The 17924-nt window shown below is 41.4% G+C and overlaps 1 protein-coding gene across 1 annotated transcript in view; it reads left to right on the plus strand.

Annotated features, from left to right (window-relative positions):
- The first annotated feature begins 336 nt into the window (after nucleotides 1–336).
- Nucleotides 337–17924, plus strand: part of LMBRD2 (LMBR1 domain containing 2) — a 28188-nt gene continuing 10600 nt past the window's right edge. The window contains exons 1-11 of the mRNA XM_070938905.1: nucleotides 337–520; nucleotides 4423–4647; nucleotides 5035–5135; nucleotides 7303–7398; nucleotides 8383–8550; nucleotides 10416–10626; nucleotides 11134–11208; nucleotides 12718–12831; nucleotides 15847–16030; nucleotides 16680–16861; nucleotides 17093–17226. Of these exons, the coding sequence (XP_070795006.1) occupies nucleotides 4474–4647; nucleotides 5035–5135; nucleotides 7303–7398; nucleotides 8383–8550; nucleotides 10416–10626; nucleotides 11134–11208; nucleotides 12718–12831; nucleotides 15847–16030; nucleotides 16680–16861; nucleotides 17093–17226 (1439 nt within the window). The 5' untranslated portion in view covers nucleotides 337–520; nucleotides 4423–4473. The remainder of the gene's footprint in view (nucleotides 521–4422; nucleotides 4648–5034; nucleotides 5136–7302; nucleotides 7399–8382; nucleotides 8551–10415; nucleotides 10627–11133; nucleotides 11209–12717; nucleotides 12832–15846; nucleotides 16031–16679; nucleotides 16862–17092; nucleotides 17227–17924) is intronic.

The raw sequence follows: 17924 nt of genomic DNA on the forward strand, positions 1-17924 counted from the left end.
CTTCCACCACGACCCGTATTTAACTTATTTAACTATCTTCGATCAGCCAGGTAAAACAAAGGAAGCTTGGCTTCCGCAATGCCTCTTGGGTACTGTAGTCCACCCGTGAAGGCGACAAACCCTGCTCCTGCGCAAGCGCGTAAAAGCAAAACGCGATGTCTCCTGGGTACTGTAGTCCACCCCGACTTTTGTGAAGGAAGTGACGTCGAAGTTGTGGTAGGTTTCGGCAACGTGGATATGTTTTCCCAGGCTTCCTTGCGCGCCTGAGGGAACGGACGGAGCCGGAAATGTCAGAGGCGTCTGCGGCTCAGCTGGTGGCCGGCTCGGTTCCTTCCTGTGGAGAGCCGGACTTCCTCCGCCTGAGGAGTAGGCAGCCGGGAGTCCCCGGGAGAAGCCTCGGGAAGGATTCTTACTGAACGGAAAGCCCGTAGTCCTTGGTTCGGGGCCCAGCAGTGACCCGGTGAGGAGCGGAGACCGCGAGAGGATGCGACCGGGGAGTGCCCAGCCCCGTCTCTGCTGGGTAAGTCCACGGGGAGTTCCGTCCTCCGGCCACTGGTTAGCTTTCTTCTCCTCGGCCCTCTCAGGCAGGCCTTCCCCGACTGTTAGGTATTGGACTACAGTTCCCATCATCCGCAGCCCGCATTGGACTACGGTTCCCATCACCCACAGCGCCGTCCTCCCTGCCATTAATTAGGTTTCTTCTCTTCGGCCCTCTCAGGCAGGCCTTCCCCGACTGTTAGGTATTGGACTACAGTTCCCATCATCCGCAGCCCGCATTGGACTACAGTTCCCATCACCCGCAGCGCCGTCCTCCCCGCCATTAATTAGGTTTCTTCTCTTCGGCCCTCTCAGGCCGGCCTTCCCCGACTGTTAGGTATTGGACTACAGTTCCCATCATCCGCAGCCCGCATTGGACTACAGTTCCCATCACCCACAGCGCTGTCCTCCCCGCCGTTGGTTAGCTTTCTTCTCTTCGGCCCTCTCAGGCCGGCCTTCCCCGACTGTTAGGTATTGAACTACAGTTCCCATCATCCACAGCCCGCATTGGACTATGGTTCCCATCACCCGCAGCGCCATCCTCCCCGCCGTTGGTTAGCTTTCTTCTCTTCGGCCCTCTCAGGCAGGCCTTCCCCGACTGTTAGGTATTGGACTACAGTTCCCATCATCCGCAACCCACATTGGACTACGGTTCCCATCACCCACAGCGCCATCCTCCCTGCCATTGGGTTAGCTTTCTTCTCTTTGGCCCTCTCAGGCCGGCCTTACCCGACTTGGCCCCCTGTTGTGTATTGGACTACAGTTCCCATCACCCGCAGCCCGCATTGGACTACAGTTCCCATCACCCGCAGCCCGCATTGGACTACAGTTCCCATCCCCCACAGCTTCGTCCTTCTGCACTGATAGCTTTCTTCTCTTCGGTCCTCTCAGGCTGGCTTTCCCTGACTCAGCCCTCTATTGTGTACTGGACTACAGTTCCCATCATAGGGATTTTTTTAAAAAATATTTCCTCTTAATAGGATGGGTGCCTTAAAGTGTTTAAAACCGGGCAGCCGGCTCTGTGGGATTCTCTGCCCCAATTTTTATTTTCATTTTTTTTGGGCTTGCTTAGAAGTGTGCTAAATAGAAGTAGGACATGAAGGTGAATAATTAACATTGGATATGTATATATTCTGGTATTACCTGTTGCCAGCGCTACCCACGCATGTTGATAGAAACTCTTACTTGCAAGTTGTTGCTTATTTCTGTCCTCCAGTGTTAGATGAATAGAAGTGCTGGAATTCAGTACTGCAGCATTTTGTATTTTAGGTGGCGTGGTGGGAGTCATGTATGTATGTATGTATGTACCCTGTTTCCCCTATATAAGACATACTCTGATAATAAGCCCAATCAGGCTTTTGAGCGCATGGCAATAAGGCCAAGCACTTATTTCAGGGTTCAAACAAATATAAGACATTATTTTCAGGGAAACACGGTATATGTATATGTATTCATACATGGACTATATCGGATAAAGGACAAAATAGAGTAGTACCTTAATACTCATTGTTAATTGGTTCCAGGAGGTGTAATGAGTACCAAAAAACGATGAGTACCAAACAATTTTTCCCCACAAGGAATAATATAGTGAGTCACAAGGCAGCTGATGCTGACAAATTTTAAGTTATATGTTGAGTAACAAACAGACGAGTAATGGGACAAAATTTTCACATCAAAACGCATAGAGTACCAAATCCGATGATTTCAAAGCAGTTGAGGACCAAGGTACCACTGTAAGGATAAACGTGCCTGAATTAGAACGGTGATTGATTCATGTACAAAATTAGCAACGCTGCTTTTAAAAAGTTCATTCCAAAGCAGGGAAACTTGAGATCAATTTCTGAAAGGCAAGCTTGCAAGTGCAAAGGGAAATGAATGCGAAATGCATACTTGGCTCTCTTTAAATTGCCAACTTGAATTCAGTGGAATTTACAGCTTCATTTTGACATGTTAATCTTGTTTTTCACAGAAATTGTAGGGAACACAAGTTTACAGATATGGTGTGAAGCGTTTGCTTAAGGTTTTATCTTACTGCTTTTGATAAGTTCCTATGCTTTTTAGCCCAGTGGTCGCTTAAGCTTTTTCCCCTAGTTACTTTAACTGATTTAACAACAGTTTAAAATGATTTATTTATTTATTTATTTAAATTTATATACCGCCCTATTCCTGAGGGACTCAGGGTGGTGAACAGCGAACGATAAAAATACATGTAATACAAACATTAAAAAAAAACCAATTAAAATATACTAAACACTCTGGTCCTAGATAATTCAAGACATCCCAGTTTAAAATAAAATCAAAAGCAATATAAAGGGAAAGTTAGGCCAGGCCGGCCTGCTGAAACAGGAATGTTTTGAGGGCACGGCGGAAAGTGCGCAGATCCGGAATCTTCTGTATCTCTGGGGGGAGCTCGTTCCAGATGGTGGGTGCCCTCACAGAAAAGGCTCTCCCCCTGGGGGCCGCCAGTCGACACTGTTTGGCTGACGGCACCCTGAGAAGCCCCTCTCTATGGGAGCGTATTGGGCGGTGAGAGGCTATTGGTGGCAGAAGGCGGTCTCGTAAGTACCCCGGTCCTAAGCCATGGAGCGCTCTAAAGGTGGTAACTAAGACCTTGAAGCGCACCCGGAAGACCACAGGGAGCCAGTGCAGCTCGCGCAGGAGGGGAGCCACATGGGAGCGCCATGCTGCTCCCATAACTACCCGCGCGGCTGCATTCTGGACCAGCTGGAGCCTCCGGGTGCTCCTCAAGGGGAGCCCCATGTAGAGAGCATTACAGTAGTCCAGGCGTGAAGTGACGAGGGCATGAGTGACCGTATTTAACGAGTCCCGATCCAGAAAGGGACGCAACTGGCGAATCAGGCGAACCTGATAAAAAGACCTCCCGGCCACAGCCGTCAAGTGTTCTTCTAAAGACAGCCGTGAGTCCAAGAGGACGCCTAAGTTGCGAACCCTCTCCGTGGGGGGCAATGACTCATCCCCAATAGTCAGTGATGGCACCAACTGACTATATCGGGACGTCGGAAACCACAGCCACTCGGTCTTGGATGGGTTGAGCCTGAGTCTGTTCCTCCCCATCCAGATCCTTCAGATGATGAAGATATCCTGGTGGAAGTCTTTGATAGTTAGCTTTTTCTCAGTACCTGTGTAGCAAAAATTACACTATAGGATAAAAGTTTGCTGCCAGGTTTTAATCTTTCTTCTCATCTCTGCTTACAACAGCAATATGTTATAACAGCAATATGTACTACTTATGCGATTGTGGTTTGAAGTTCATTTCCAATGACTTCATAAGAGCTGACAAATGAAATAATGAAGCATAAAATTAAGTTAGTCATTCCAGATCTTATTTATTGTTTAAAATATATTCTACCTTTCTGCCACAATATGATTCAAAAAGACTGGCATAATATCATCCAAAACAGTCATAGCACAAATCAATAAGACAATAGCTTAAAAAAAACAAGCAAGAAAAACAATCTAAACTGGCTCAGATGAGCAGGAAGACAAAACAGGGACAGAAACTCAATCATTTGAAAGGTCTGTGATATTCACGTTCTTCTATTGTGTTCTCTAAAGCAGCCACAACTTTCCCCAACTCCAGATTTACTACACTGTTACTATACTCCCATCAACCTCAGGCAGCAGGACCAATACCCATTTGTAGAAGAGGGACAGAGGTTACTCAGGAATTGAAGTAGCATTTAGATCAGTGCTTTTGTTCTGTAGATATTAAAATACACTGAAGTCCAATGGCATGGAGCAGAGTCCAATGTGGTAGACAAGTTAAATGGATTTTTTTAACCTTTTCAGCTGAATATTAATGAATTAAATGTTTATTGCAAGCCATATTCTATTCTATTCATTGTTTTTTTCTGTTTATTATAGATGTAATCCTCTTATGAACCAATACATGCTGGTTGGAATCAGTTAACAATAATGAGTGGTGCAGCTTTGGGCATTGAGATAGTTGTCGTCTTCTTTTTGGCATTAATCATACTACATCGATATGGTGACTTCAAAAAGCAGCACAAACTTGTAATTGTTGCAACGCTATTAGCTTGGTATCTTTGTTTTCTCATAGTCTTTATACTGCCCTTAGATGTCACTACGGTAAGAATTTTCATATATATTTTCTCCATTTTAATAAAATTTGTTTATAAAATTTCCATAGGATTAGCAGATAAGGATTTTTTGTTATTTTATTGTAATAATTTATTTTTAAGAATAACATCAGATATCTAATATCTAATGTAAAATGAATAATTTGAGCCTATTCACTTTATTATACATTTTCTTGAAATCAACAAACATACAGGAAGGATTCATTCTCTAGATTTCTCAATGAGCTGCTGAAGCAAAGGATGGTTGACATAGATCAACATAGCAAAAATGGGGCTTTTCAGTTTGGGAAGCTGATGTATTTGATGAATAGAGTAGGCTGATGTCTTTATAACTCTTATTTTACTTTTGACCAATTGCTGACTTTTTGTTTTCTAGACTATATACAATCGGTGTAAGCTTAACTTAAACGAGTCACACACAAATCCCACCAACAGTGGATCAGCAGTGCAACATCAAGACACTAATCCCACTCAGAGGTACCAAGGCATATAAAAATTAATTTCTTTTTTGATCTGAAAATTTCTTGACAACCTTGTAATATTGGCAGGGCAAGGAGAAATCACTCTTTTAACAAAAATGAGAAAAATGTCATGAGAATGTGAAATCCTCAGTGAGATATCAAGAAAACTAATTAAAGGTGGTGGAATTTGGCAGAAAGATGTTGTAATATGTTTTTTTTTACTACTACATAACATAGTACAGGTAGTCCTTGAGTTACAACAGTTCATTTAGTCACCGTTCAAAGTTAGACACTGAAAAAGTTACATGACTGTTTTTCACAGTTAGGACCTTTGCAGCATCCCTATGACCATGTGATCAAACTTCAGATGCTTGGCAATTGGTTCACATTTATGACTGTTGCTGTGTCCCAAGGTCACATGATCGCCTTCTGCGACCTTCTGACAAGCAAAGTCAATGGAGAAGCCAGGTTCACTTAACAACCAGGTACACTAATTTTATCTTCTGCAGTGATTCACTTAAGAACCGAGGCAAGAAAGATCATAAAATTGGGCAAAACTCACTTAACAAATGTCTCAACAACAGAAACAGATCAGCAGTCTCATTCACAACAAATGAGACAGATGGGAGTATAAAGAGAAGCAGTCATAGTTCTAAGCCAAAGGGCACAACATTCAAGCCAGTTTATATTGCATCACTTCATTGGTGATGCTTTTTATGAGTCATGTTATTACTATTATCTTGGCTGAATAATCCAATTTATACTGTAATTAGTAACTTGAATGGTAAACATTTCAATTTGGGTCTGAGGATTGAATGAGTTCATATTCTGAGCCTTCTAATTACTTCGAGTAATCAATTTAATCTGCATGTATGATCCTATGATGCTGAATAATTTAATGAGCTCTGTTTTATTCTATAATTCATGTAGTCTTCGAGTTACAAAAATAATTGGGACTGCGGTTTCAGTCACTAACAATGCAGTCATAAAGTGCAACATCACATGAGCAATGGTAATCCCAGCACTCCCAAGTTGCCATTGTTAACTGAACCCCACCACTGGTTACCCAAGGATCCCCCACAATCCAAGCTATACTTGGTCCAGCCCTGAACCTCAGTTCCTCCAAGTTAAGAAACTGCCTCCTCTTCAGCTCTCTCAACCTCCTATTCCCCTGCCCCCCCGTCCCCCGCCATGCTCTGCCTTGCAAGCAGCTTCTATAACACAGGTGTCAAACGATTTCATTGAGGACTGCATCAGGTTTATGTTTGACCTCTGCCAGTGAAAACAGAGTCCAGGGGGACCCGCACCACGGGCCAGTCCTTTGCTGTTTCCAGGGCAGCCCTGCGGGCCAGATCTAAGTACCACGCAGGCAGGATCTGGCCCTCAGCCCTTGAGTTTGACACCCCTGTTCTAGAGCTGCTTGCCACTTCAATTCAGGGCTTCTTTTGGAGCACTGCAGTTCTGGGACTGCAAGAAGCCTCTAAGCTGCAGTACCAAGTCACAGCTGCCCTGGGAGTCCCCAGTTGCCCCAGTCTAGTCCAGCCCAGCCCAGTAACATGACGCAAAGTCCCAGCCACAGTTGCCCTTGCTTCCTTGCACTCTACTACTCCAGCTGACCTTTGCTGTCTTCTTCACTGTCTCAACTCGGAGGTTAAGCAAAGTGGTTGCTAAGTGAGGACACAAGTGTGCTTGTGATCTTACTTCAGCTTTCCATTTCTTTACAGACCTACAAAGTTTGTAAATGTGAGGATTGGTCATAAAGCTACTTTTTCATCACTTTTGTAACCGCAGTTGTTAAATGAGAACTATCTGTACTGTATGTAATTAAGATAAGATAAGCTTTATTGTCACTTTTTTCTATGAATACACTCGCACACATTAAAAAAAATAATTCTTATGTCCGCTGTCAAAAGAATACAGAAATACACACACACACACACACATAATACGAGTGCATATTACCTAAATGTACCTTCTCTTTTTAGGTAGCTGTCATTCAGGCACCTTTTTCATTTTTCTTGCAATTTGTGGGGCTCTTCTGTGCTATGTGAGATTGTGAGAGGCTCATTATTACTTTACATTGCAATACAGCCTTTCTTAGAACATTGTTTCCACATCAAAAATCAGTGCTGTATTTTCTGTATCATGCGTACATTAGATGCTAACTCTCATTGTCTTTATAGTAAATACAAATGTATCAAACCATGGAGTTATATCCCGGATAGAATTATGCCCATTTTTTGGCGTGTTGTATACTGGACATCACAGTTTTTAACATGGTAAGTATTGTGGAAATTTTTTTTTTTTTATTTGATTTATATGCCGCCCTTCTCCGGAGACTCAGGGCGGCTTACAGTGCGTTAAGCAATAGCCTTCATACTTTTGTATATTTTATACAAAGTCAGCTTATTGCCCCCACAAACTGGGTCCTCAATTTACCTACCTTAGAAAGGATGGAAGGCTGAGTCAACCTTGAGCCTGGCAAGATTCGAACTTACTTTAATTGCAGACAGCTGGTGTTAAATTACAGTGCCTTGTCTGCAGAGCTATCCAGGCTCTGCAGACAATTTCTGGAATGCTTGAATGTTCATCATTAACGTGAAAACTTTGGGACACTTTAATTGGACACTTTAATTTAATTTAAATTTGGATGTTTTTAATCTTTGAGCCTAAATTACTTAATCTGTTTCTTAATAGTTTTTAACTTCTATATGTATTTGTATTTATTATGGCTGTTCACCGCCCTGAGTCCTTCGGGAGTAGGGCGGTATACAAATATGAAAAATAAATAAATAAATAATAAATTGAAAGACAGGTTTGCCCACCGGGAAGTATCAAACTTCTTTACATTTTTAAGATAGTTCTTCTCTCTATTCTAGCCAATTGAAATAATCTTATTTAAGCCATCAGAGAAACTAAACTGTGGATGGAACTTGGCTTTGTTATAAAGTAGCTGCTGTGTTCACTGAGTCAGTTGGATATACTTTTTTGTCGCAGATAGTGACAAAATATGAACTTGGTACCTGCTGCCAATGGTAGATTTACTTAACATGCCAGTGCTACAGTTCTGAAATCAGTTCTGTGAAGTAACGGCTTCCTTCTTTTTGATTTATTCTTTGGCTCTTAGAATAAGAATTTTCAGAAATATGCCAATTTTTCTAAAATGTAGGATTATTTGTATGTGTATAAGTGCCAGGTATTTACTTCTAACCAACGAAAAAAGATGAAACTTTTGCTATATTCATTTTGCTCTTCATTCCTAGGATTCTGTTACCCTTTATGCAGTCCTACGCTAGATCAGGAGGTTTTTCCATTACCGGAAAAATTAAAACAGCGTTAATTGAAAATGCCATATATTATGGAACGTACCTTTTGATTTTTGGGGCGTTCTTGATGTATGTAGCTATAAATCCAAACATCAGCTTGCAATGGTAAGTGATATTGCTAAGCCTTTAGTATATTAGTATGTTACATATTTAGATTGTTAGTTAGTGATTGGAGGAGATAGAGCTTAGAACTATGTTGTTGAATTTGATTTTAAGATTTGATTTGAGTGCCACAAGATAGAGTGAGCTCCTGTTACTTGTTCCAGCTCCTGCCAACCTAGCAGTTAGAAAGCATGCAAATGTAAATACAGTAGATGAATAGCAATAGCACTTAGACTTATATACTGCTTCACGGTGCTTTACACCCCTCTCTAAGCGGTTTACAGAGTCAGCGTATTGCCCCCAACAATTTGTGTCCTCATTACCCACCTTGGAAGGATGAAAGACTGAGTCAACCTTGAGTTTGATGAGATTTGAATTGCAGGCAGCCGGCAGTCAGCAGAAGTAGCATGCAGTACTTCATTCTAACCACTGCGCCACTGTGGCTCATAGGTACCACATATAAGCATGCAGGAGGATAACAGCATTCTGTATATCCCCGTATGCTCTATGCTGTGGTGTGATGTCATGCTGGCCACATAACCACGGAAACATTTCCGGACAGTTAGCACGATTAGGGTAAAACCCACAGTGACACCTTTACCTGACACTAGTTAAGCATATAGGATTGAGTTCAAAGCTTGCCCTGGTAAACATTCAAAGGGAAAGCTTTGTTTAGAAGTTGTCCCAATTAGATGAGTACCTTTACTAGGTTGGTCTTAGTTGCTTCCATTCTCAGTGGGGCTATTTCTAACAAGGACTAAAATAATGTACCAATGTATTCTTTATTGGTAGAAACAACTTGCTTCTTTCACATTAATTATTAATTATTTAATGGATTTATAATGTATTGGAAATCTGTTATTATTGGTCATGATCAGATGCTGCAAAAGTTCAACATTTAGTTTCAACCTTGACTGAGTAGATTAATAAATTTATTAAGCCAACAAGACTAGTTGCTTCACTGACTCAGTAAGGAATGCTTTCTCTGGCAAAAACAGGTGTGCCTTTCATGTTTAAAATGTTTTGAAAGCACTCCATTTTAAATCTGAAACAGCAATTTGCTCTTACCAAGTGTCTTCCAAGATTGTTCCTACTATAAAAGTTTGCTCCAGTTTATAACGCTTCTGGTTTTGGTGTAACAGCATTAGAACACTTCAGTAAAGTCGAAACACCCATTTCATACTCAGAATCTTTTATATAATATCAAAATTCAATAAACTTCTTGGATATAGGAAATTATTGTGGTTAATACATCAATCATGTATTAAACTACACTCTGGAAAAGGAATCATTAGTCAAATAATAAGTATGGTAGAAAAAAAATATTTTCCTGATAAAAAATATTTAATTGATTGTAGGCCATCAACATGTTATTGACTCGTAGTAGCCATGTAAGTAGATTTTCTCCAGGGTTTTATATAACAGTGGTTTAAAATCTTTAGTACTTACTGCAGGGATGTCGAGTTTGGGCAAGGCCCGGGAGCCAGATCTGGTCTGCGGGGTGCCTAGATTTGGCCGGTGGAGCTGCCCTAGAAACAGTGAAGGACCACCCCGCACTGCCTCTGCCAGTGAAAATGGAGCTTGGGAGGGCTGCGGGCGGCCTTCCTGAGCTCCATTTTTGCTGGCAGAGGGTTGCAGGAGGCCGTCGCAGGTGAAAATGAAGCTCGGGAGCCCCTTTTCCCTGGTAGAGTGCTTGAGTCATCACAGGTGCCCCGACACAAGTGACGTTGAGCTGGCCATGCCCATACTGGCCACACCCATCCCGACCCCTGAGGTCAAACGCAACCTTGATGCAGCCCTCAATGAAATCGAGTTTGACACCCCTGACTTACTGCATATGAAACCCCAGGCCACTTTTTCTGTTTTAGGAGTCAGCTTCAGACTATTGGAATAGCTGCTGCCAATACCTGGGGCCTCTTTCTGCTTGTGTTGCTGTTAGGATATGGCTTAGTAGAAATTCCACGCTCTCACTGGAATGGAGCTAAAAAGGGCTACCTTCTCATGAAGACCTACTTCAAGGCTGCTAAACTGATGACTGAAAAGGCAGATGCAGAAGAAAACCTGGAGGATATTATGGAGGCAAGTAAATTCCGCAGCTAAATGCAGGGATACAAAAGGAAGTAGATAAAAGATTTTGAGTAGCAAAATGCCAAAGGTACATACAATTTATTAATATCCAAGGAAGCAAGAAAGTTAACAAGCATTTTGGATTACGTCAGCTGCAGGGTCCCTTGGGAGTTGGGCGGCATAGAAGTATGATTAATTAAATTCAATACTGTAAAGGGAATTTCCTGCTCCCTTATTTAATAATTTCAACTCTTAATTTTTAAAGATAAAACCTGCAGGCCCCAGAGCCAAAGAACATAAGTGGTGCAAAGTAAAAAGAGGACTCCATTACCAATTATGTTGCCTGCTTTTCCACCCTTTTACTAAAACAGGTTTCAAAATAAATTCCTCAGTGAGTCTGTCACGCCTTGTAAAAATCCAACTCTTGTAAAGTATTTTAAATTTAACTGAATGCCATATTACAACTTTCTCTGCATAGAAATTATATTTCTGATGGTTTTTTTCTCTTCACATAAACAGGAGGTCCGCAAAGTAAATGAAAGCATCAAATACAACCATCCTTTGAGGAAATGTGTGGATACAATATTGAAAAAGGTATCTTAATCAAGCAGTATTAAATGCCACAGGATTATGAAATTATATTTTCCCTTACTTTTTTTTCAGTAGAGACAGTAGGATGTCTTAACTTAGTCTCAGTGCTCCATTGTGCCAGGCCAGGCCCACTGTTACTGGCACTTGTACTCGACCACTTAGCAATCAGGAGAAAAAATATTGCAAATAGCATAGGAGAAAGACCTTTACTAATTTCAATATTTTCACTTGTACACTGCCACTGGCCACTTTGGCAGAAGAAAAGGCAAGCCTCACAAAAGCGCAGGACTTTCAGACAAAAATCCCAAAGGTGCTTTTTTTACGAGGCAACTGGACTCTCTGGTTTTTCTTTGAAGATGTTTCACTTCTCATCCAGGAAGTTTCTTCAGCTCTTCAGAAAATCCAGCTGCCTTGTGAAAAAGCACCTTTGGGACAACCAGGACCTGAATGACTTAGAATCTCCATAGACATTCAGACAGAAATATTCCTGCAGGACTACAGGTAGTTCTCAACTTACAACATTCATTTAGCAATTGTTTGAAGTTACAACGGCACTGAAAAAAGAGATGTCAACTTGCAAAGCTTTCAAGTTGCCATGAGCAGGAAGGAGGGAGAACTGAAGTGAATTCCATACATTCTTTCTGACCGCAATCAGAAGGAGGGTGTTAGGTTTCACAGCCAGCCAAAGTGGTTAATTAGAGAATGTGATTTATGACATGGCCAGGGGGGAGGGGAGAGACAGGATCATAGGGGAACGTAAATCTATGTGGGGTCAGTCCTGACTGCATCCGAGTATTGCCGGAATGTTGCTCCCAATAAATCACTATATTTCCTTTGAAGTTTGGATCATGGCTCAAGAATTAATTAGGGCATCTTTCGGAAACTTGACAAGAGACTTATGACCGTTTATCATACTTAATGACGGTTGCAGCAGGCCCACAGTCACATGATCAAAATTCGGACGCTTGGCAACTGGCATATCTTTATGAAGGTTGCAGCATCCTGGGATCATGGTCACATTTTGCAACCTTCAGGCACTTGGCAACTGATTCATATTGATGATCTTCTGTGATCTTCTGATAAGCAAAGTCAATAGAGAAACCAGATTCACTTAATAACCATGTTACTAACTTAAATGATTCACTTAATTGTGGCAAGAAAGGATGCAAAATGGGGCAAAACTCACTTTACAACTGTCTTGCTTTGCAATGGAAATTTTGGACTCAAGTCATAAGTTGAGGACTACCTGTAATCAGAATTTTGTCTGAAGTGATGTGATTGTATCTCTGTAGTAGGCGCTATTTAGATTCCTAGTTTTAATGGATCAAGGAAACAAGATAGCCCACTGTTTTCTTCTTTGCTAGAGAAACTTTGGATAAAAAGAAGGAAAATAAGAGCCCATGTATAATAAGAGAAGAACAGATCATTATTTTTATTTTCAAATGAGCTCACTGATAGGCTTTGATATAGAGGTTTTGATATAGACTGCAATATATTTTCTTTTAATTTCAGTGTCCTACAGAATATCAGGATAGGATGGGTCGAAACATGGATGATTACGAAGACTTTGAAGAAAGATCCAATACTTATCCAACAGAGAAAAGCCTAGTGAAGCTTCATAAGCAGGTAATTAGATAATGTAAATGGCATATGTTCAATACATGTGAAATTGTAGCAGATGTACAACCAGAACATGCAGGTAGGATAACATATATATGTGAGAGAGTGTAACATCCCTGCATTCCATTTAATCCAAATAATCCAAAAGTGTTGTGGCCCCGCCCTCTGAGCCTGTCCCATCGGAGGAAGAAAGCTCCGAGCATGAGGAAGAGGAGTCAGCCAGGCCTCCCTCTCCAGGCCCCTCCCCTCTGGCATTGTCTCAAGTGCCAGCCGAGGGAGAAGAGACAGCTGATTCAAATCAGAGTGATGAGGAAACATCATTCCTGGACGCACGCCTCCGAAGGCGTGATAAACGTTTGCAGCAGCTTAGGAGGCGTGCTAGGGATTAGAACTGAGTCACTGGACCACACCCCAGAGACTATATAATAGAGGGTAGTGGTCAAAGGATCCTTGTGACGAACAAAGTAAACCTTGAATAGTCACTAAAGCCTCGTCCGGAACTGCTGGGAGGAATATTATTTCTGTTTGGACTTTCTTGAACGTTCGTATCTTATCTGTCTGTTTGTGAAAATAAAGTCCCTTGGCAGACGGTGTGTCTATCGCTGCCAAGAGGGAGATAAGAACTGGGTGCGTTCCAAAGTGTTTCCTTAACCCTCGGCTGGCTGTGTGTGTGTGTGTGGGGACGGGGACAGATCAAAAAGTTCCCTTCCTTGATAGACCTCCTCTGGATATTTGCACCCACCACTGTGTTTGTTTTCTCTTGAATGTATTTGAATTTAAAGTTACAGTCCAAGACGTCAAGACTCTAATAGACTACTTTTGTGTTGGGTTTCCTATAATCACACCAGGGGTGGGTTCTACTTACCTTTACTACTGGTTCGCAACAGGGTCACACGTGCACCTTGCTTCTGCACATGCACAGAAGCTTCTGCACATGCACAGATCACTGATGACATCTGGGGCAGTGGGCGGGGCCTCCCACCAGTTATACTACTGGTTCTTGCGAACCGGTCCGAACCGGGGGCAACCCACCACTGAATCACACCATAGAGCAGATGATTGTTCAAATACAGTCTGATACTCCTCAGACCATACCACTGCATTGGATTTGTTTTGGATCAGATCCAAGAGGGGTGTAATAATTTGGCTATACTAGGTCGCATGTACACTTTAACCAACTATGTCCAACAATTGAACCTGTCTTTTCTTGCTCTACATTCCTGGAAAATTTGTACATTGGACATTGTCCTTGGAAAATTTGTGAATACATGGGTATTCAAATATGATAGAGTCCTGGACCCACACAGGGACCCCACAAATAATATATCATTTAGGCCAGTCTAGGATTTTGGGAGGCCTTGGTTGTGTGTCTAGTCTCTCTGGTGCCTGGGATACATTTCTAGATAGTTTAGGCAGTGATTGAAAAGATGGCCACATCATCCCAACAAAGTCATTTCAAATCCTCAACACCTCTTTGGCCAATCTTTGGAAAGTTGTAAGCGCATTTCAGAGATCAAACAAGAGCACCATATAAATAGATATGGTATAAACAGATAACTAAGATATGATAAATGCTGACTTTTCCTAATCCCTGTAGTGTACCTAGATGCAGATTTCTCTCAGGCTTGGAGACCAGGACAAGGTGCTCTGGAATCTTAGACAGATTTCAGTTATCATCTTGCTGTCTCTTAAACTCTGTTGTTTTGCTCCTAAGATTTAATCCCAACATCTCAATAAATCTCTGCTTTTCAGAGGATCTACTTCTGTATTATATAATTGCCACAGGTGCTCTGAGTAGGTAGGTTAATCTCAGGTTCCAGAGGTATTTGCCCTTCCACTGTAACCCAGACCTGATTCTTCTGTTCCAGCAGCATCTCTTGCCTGAGTGTCCCTGGTTTTTAGGGAGATGTCCAACAGATCAAGATTAAGAGATTCATCTTGGCTGACTCTTTTTACCTGTGTCCTTGTGTCCTGTTCCCTCCTACTGAAAACGTCTTCCTCTGCTTCAGTTTTCTTGAGCTTAATGTAAATTCCAAAAATGTCTTTGGAGACTGCCGGGGGGAGGGGGGGTGTAGCAATAGCACTTAGACTTATATCCCGCTTCATAGTGCTTTACAGCCCTCTCTAAGTGGTTTACAGAGTCAGCCTATTGCCCCCAACAATCTGGGTCCTCATTTTATTGACCTCAGAAGGATGGAAGGCTGAGTCAACCTTGAGCCTGGTGGGATTTGAACTGCCAAACTGCTGGCAGCCAGTAATCAGCAGAAGTAGCCTGCAGTACTGCACTCTAATCACTGCACCACTGCAGCTCATAACTATTCTTTTCCAGCTCCAGACCACAGATTCATGGGAATTCTATCTCCAGTTTCCAAAGATGCACAGTCTTTCCAGTAGGGAAAAGGCCAGGCCATCTGACAGAGAACATGTCTTCCTCATGGATGTGAATTACATGTCTGAGCTGCAGTGTGCAAATCTGGCATGTAATCTACATACTATTTTCCTAGTTATTCATTATATCGGTATAAGAATCACCAGATAATGGAGTTAATTTCTGCTGTCTTTCCAAACTCTGTTTATTTTGCTAGAACAGTTGAGTACCTCAACTCAGTTGTCTTAGCTATTCACAGTGTTACAAAATATATTATTATTTCCAGTCTTGTTTTTAAATATGCACTGTATTGTAAGCAGGTGTGATTGTGTTTAGTGCATGCAAATATATCCATATATATATCCATAATTACCTATGCTAATCAAGGTGTTGGTGGAAGACAAGTTCCTATGTATTTAATATAATACTATGTATGAAGGAAGATACTTGGTAACCCAAGCCATATTCCTCATAAAATTTATTCCTGTCTTTATTTTGACATCTACATGCCTATATACACATACATTCATTCTGTGGAATGAATGTGTATTTTGTTTATTAAGGAAGCACTTTTTGGAGTTTTGAGGAAATCATCTCTACCTTCTTTGCCCTTATTGCCATAAATAACTAGAATATTGTTTTTATTTTGTTAGGTAAATTATTCAGTTCAAAGGCATCGTCGTACACAAGTCCAGTGGCAAATTCTTTTAGAGCAAGCCTTTTACCTGGAAGATGTGGCAAAAAATGAATCCAGTGCCACTCGTCAATTTGTTCATACATTTCAGTCTCAAGAAGCTGAAAACAAAATTATCCAATTTCTCTATACACCAACTCTTGGTATGTTTTGTTATACCCATAATACAATACGTGTTTTAAACAAAGCCTCTAAAACAATGAAAAGGATTCAACCCAATCCATCCTAAGTCTATGGCATTATCTTTTTACAAAATCTTTCAAACCTTGCTCCTTATCATCATTTTCTACTTAGGTTTAATTTTGTATGTGGGGTTTATCCTGTGTCCTCTTACTGTCTGCCCTACCTTGATATAGGTACTTCAGCTCAAGTCCTGCTGCTAGAAAAGATATAGGTAGCCTTTGACTTATGACCACAATTGGGACCAGAAAAGTTATCATTAAACGTTGTGGTCATTCAGTGAGGCACCATGTGACTACCTCTGATTTTTACAACCTGAGTTTTACTGCATCGTTAAGCAAAATGTCACGTGATTGCAATTTGTGACCTCCACTGACTCTGCTTGTCAGAAGTCAGCTGGGAAGGTTACAAATGGTAATCATATGATTCTGGGACACTGCAACTATCATAAATGTGAACCTGCAATAGTCATAAGCGTAAGTCACCTTTTTCAGGGTGGTTGTAACTTCAAAGAGTTGTTGAACAAACGGTCATAAATGAAGGACTACCTGAAAGCAACTTTGAAACGATTTTCATATTTTCTCCTCTTTGTTTTGTTTTGCTTTGCTTTAGAATGGTATTGGGAATGCCTTCTACAACCATGGTTCCACAGGATTCTCGCCATTATCCTGGCCATCTTTTCCATCGTCGTCGTGTGGTCAGAATGCACGTTTTTCAGCCCAAAGCCAGTTCTGTCTCTCTTTGCAGTCTTCATACGACTAGCGGAAAAAAACTACAACTATTTTTACATAGAGGTCAGTTAATGTGATGGTTTGGCAATTTCTGTCACATTTATCTGTAGGAGCCTCTTGTTAAGTTCCGCATTCATTGACTTTGAGGAAACTGCTTAGATCTAAGCTTATTTGCTAGAGCTATCCAAGCTTGGGATTAGAAGGCAATTCACTACTTCAGTTTGGTCATTCACATGGCACCTGTCTGCAGCTGTGAATGGAACCAAGTAAAAACTCTAGTTTCTTGTTTTGCAGATGGCTTGCTTTTTTACAATCTTTTTCCTGGGTATCTGCGTTTATTCTACGGTCTTCAGGATCCGTGTATTCAACTATTATTACTTAGCTTCACACCATCAAACAGATGCATATAGTTTGCTCTTCAGTGGCATGTAAGTATTTATTTTGCTACTTGTGCTGTTTGGCCAATTTACAACCAATATAAAGCAGGAATTCACTGAAATACAATTAGATCTTGGTCAAATCCAGAGTCCACAATAGCTCTGGATTTAATTTTTACTCCGATTATATCATCAATTATTATATAGGATAATGATGTAATTAAGAGAAGGAAAATCCCAGAAACTGTTCCCTGCTATGCAGAAGAATCTCATTCATAGAAGACTAAGGGAGAGAAGCATTGAGAAACTGGGCAGAGGGATCTCCTCTACAATATCTCCCTTTCTTCCTGCCCATTCCACTCCATTCAGTAGAGGCTCAACGCCCAAATTTTGGAAGAGTGTTTACCAATAAAAGAGAATATTCATAGCTCAGGTTTGGAAATGAGGGGCCCTTGGTGCTCTCTGAGCTTGGTTGTTTCCTTGCAGATAATGAAGTCTGCAAGAAAACATCCAGTGCCAGTACTAGCACTGATGATGTTACCTAATTTGGGTAATGAAACATCTGCAGGAACGCAACCAAGCCCAGAGAGCACTGAAGACCCCTCAGAAGTGTGTTTTCTGAAGGTTTCTGGGAACAGGAGGAGGAAATTTTTGTTTTGGTTCATCTCCTTTCGGTAGCACATACCTAGATCCAGTCCAAATGCTGCTTACAGTTCTATGTGGAGCAGTATACAGGCAGTCATCAATTT

Source organism: Pituophis catenifer, unplaced genomic scaffold (genome assembly GCF_029215685.1).
Source record: "Pituophis catenifer annectens isolate HBS135680 unplaced genomic scaffold, rPitCat1.0.hap2 SCAF_2, whole genome shotgun sequence".
Lineage (NCBI taxonomy): Eukaryota > Metazoa > Chordata > Lepidosauria > Squamata > Colubridae > Pituophis > Pituophis catenifer.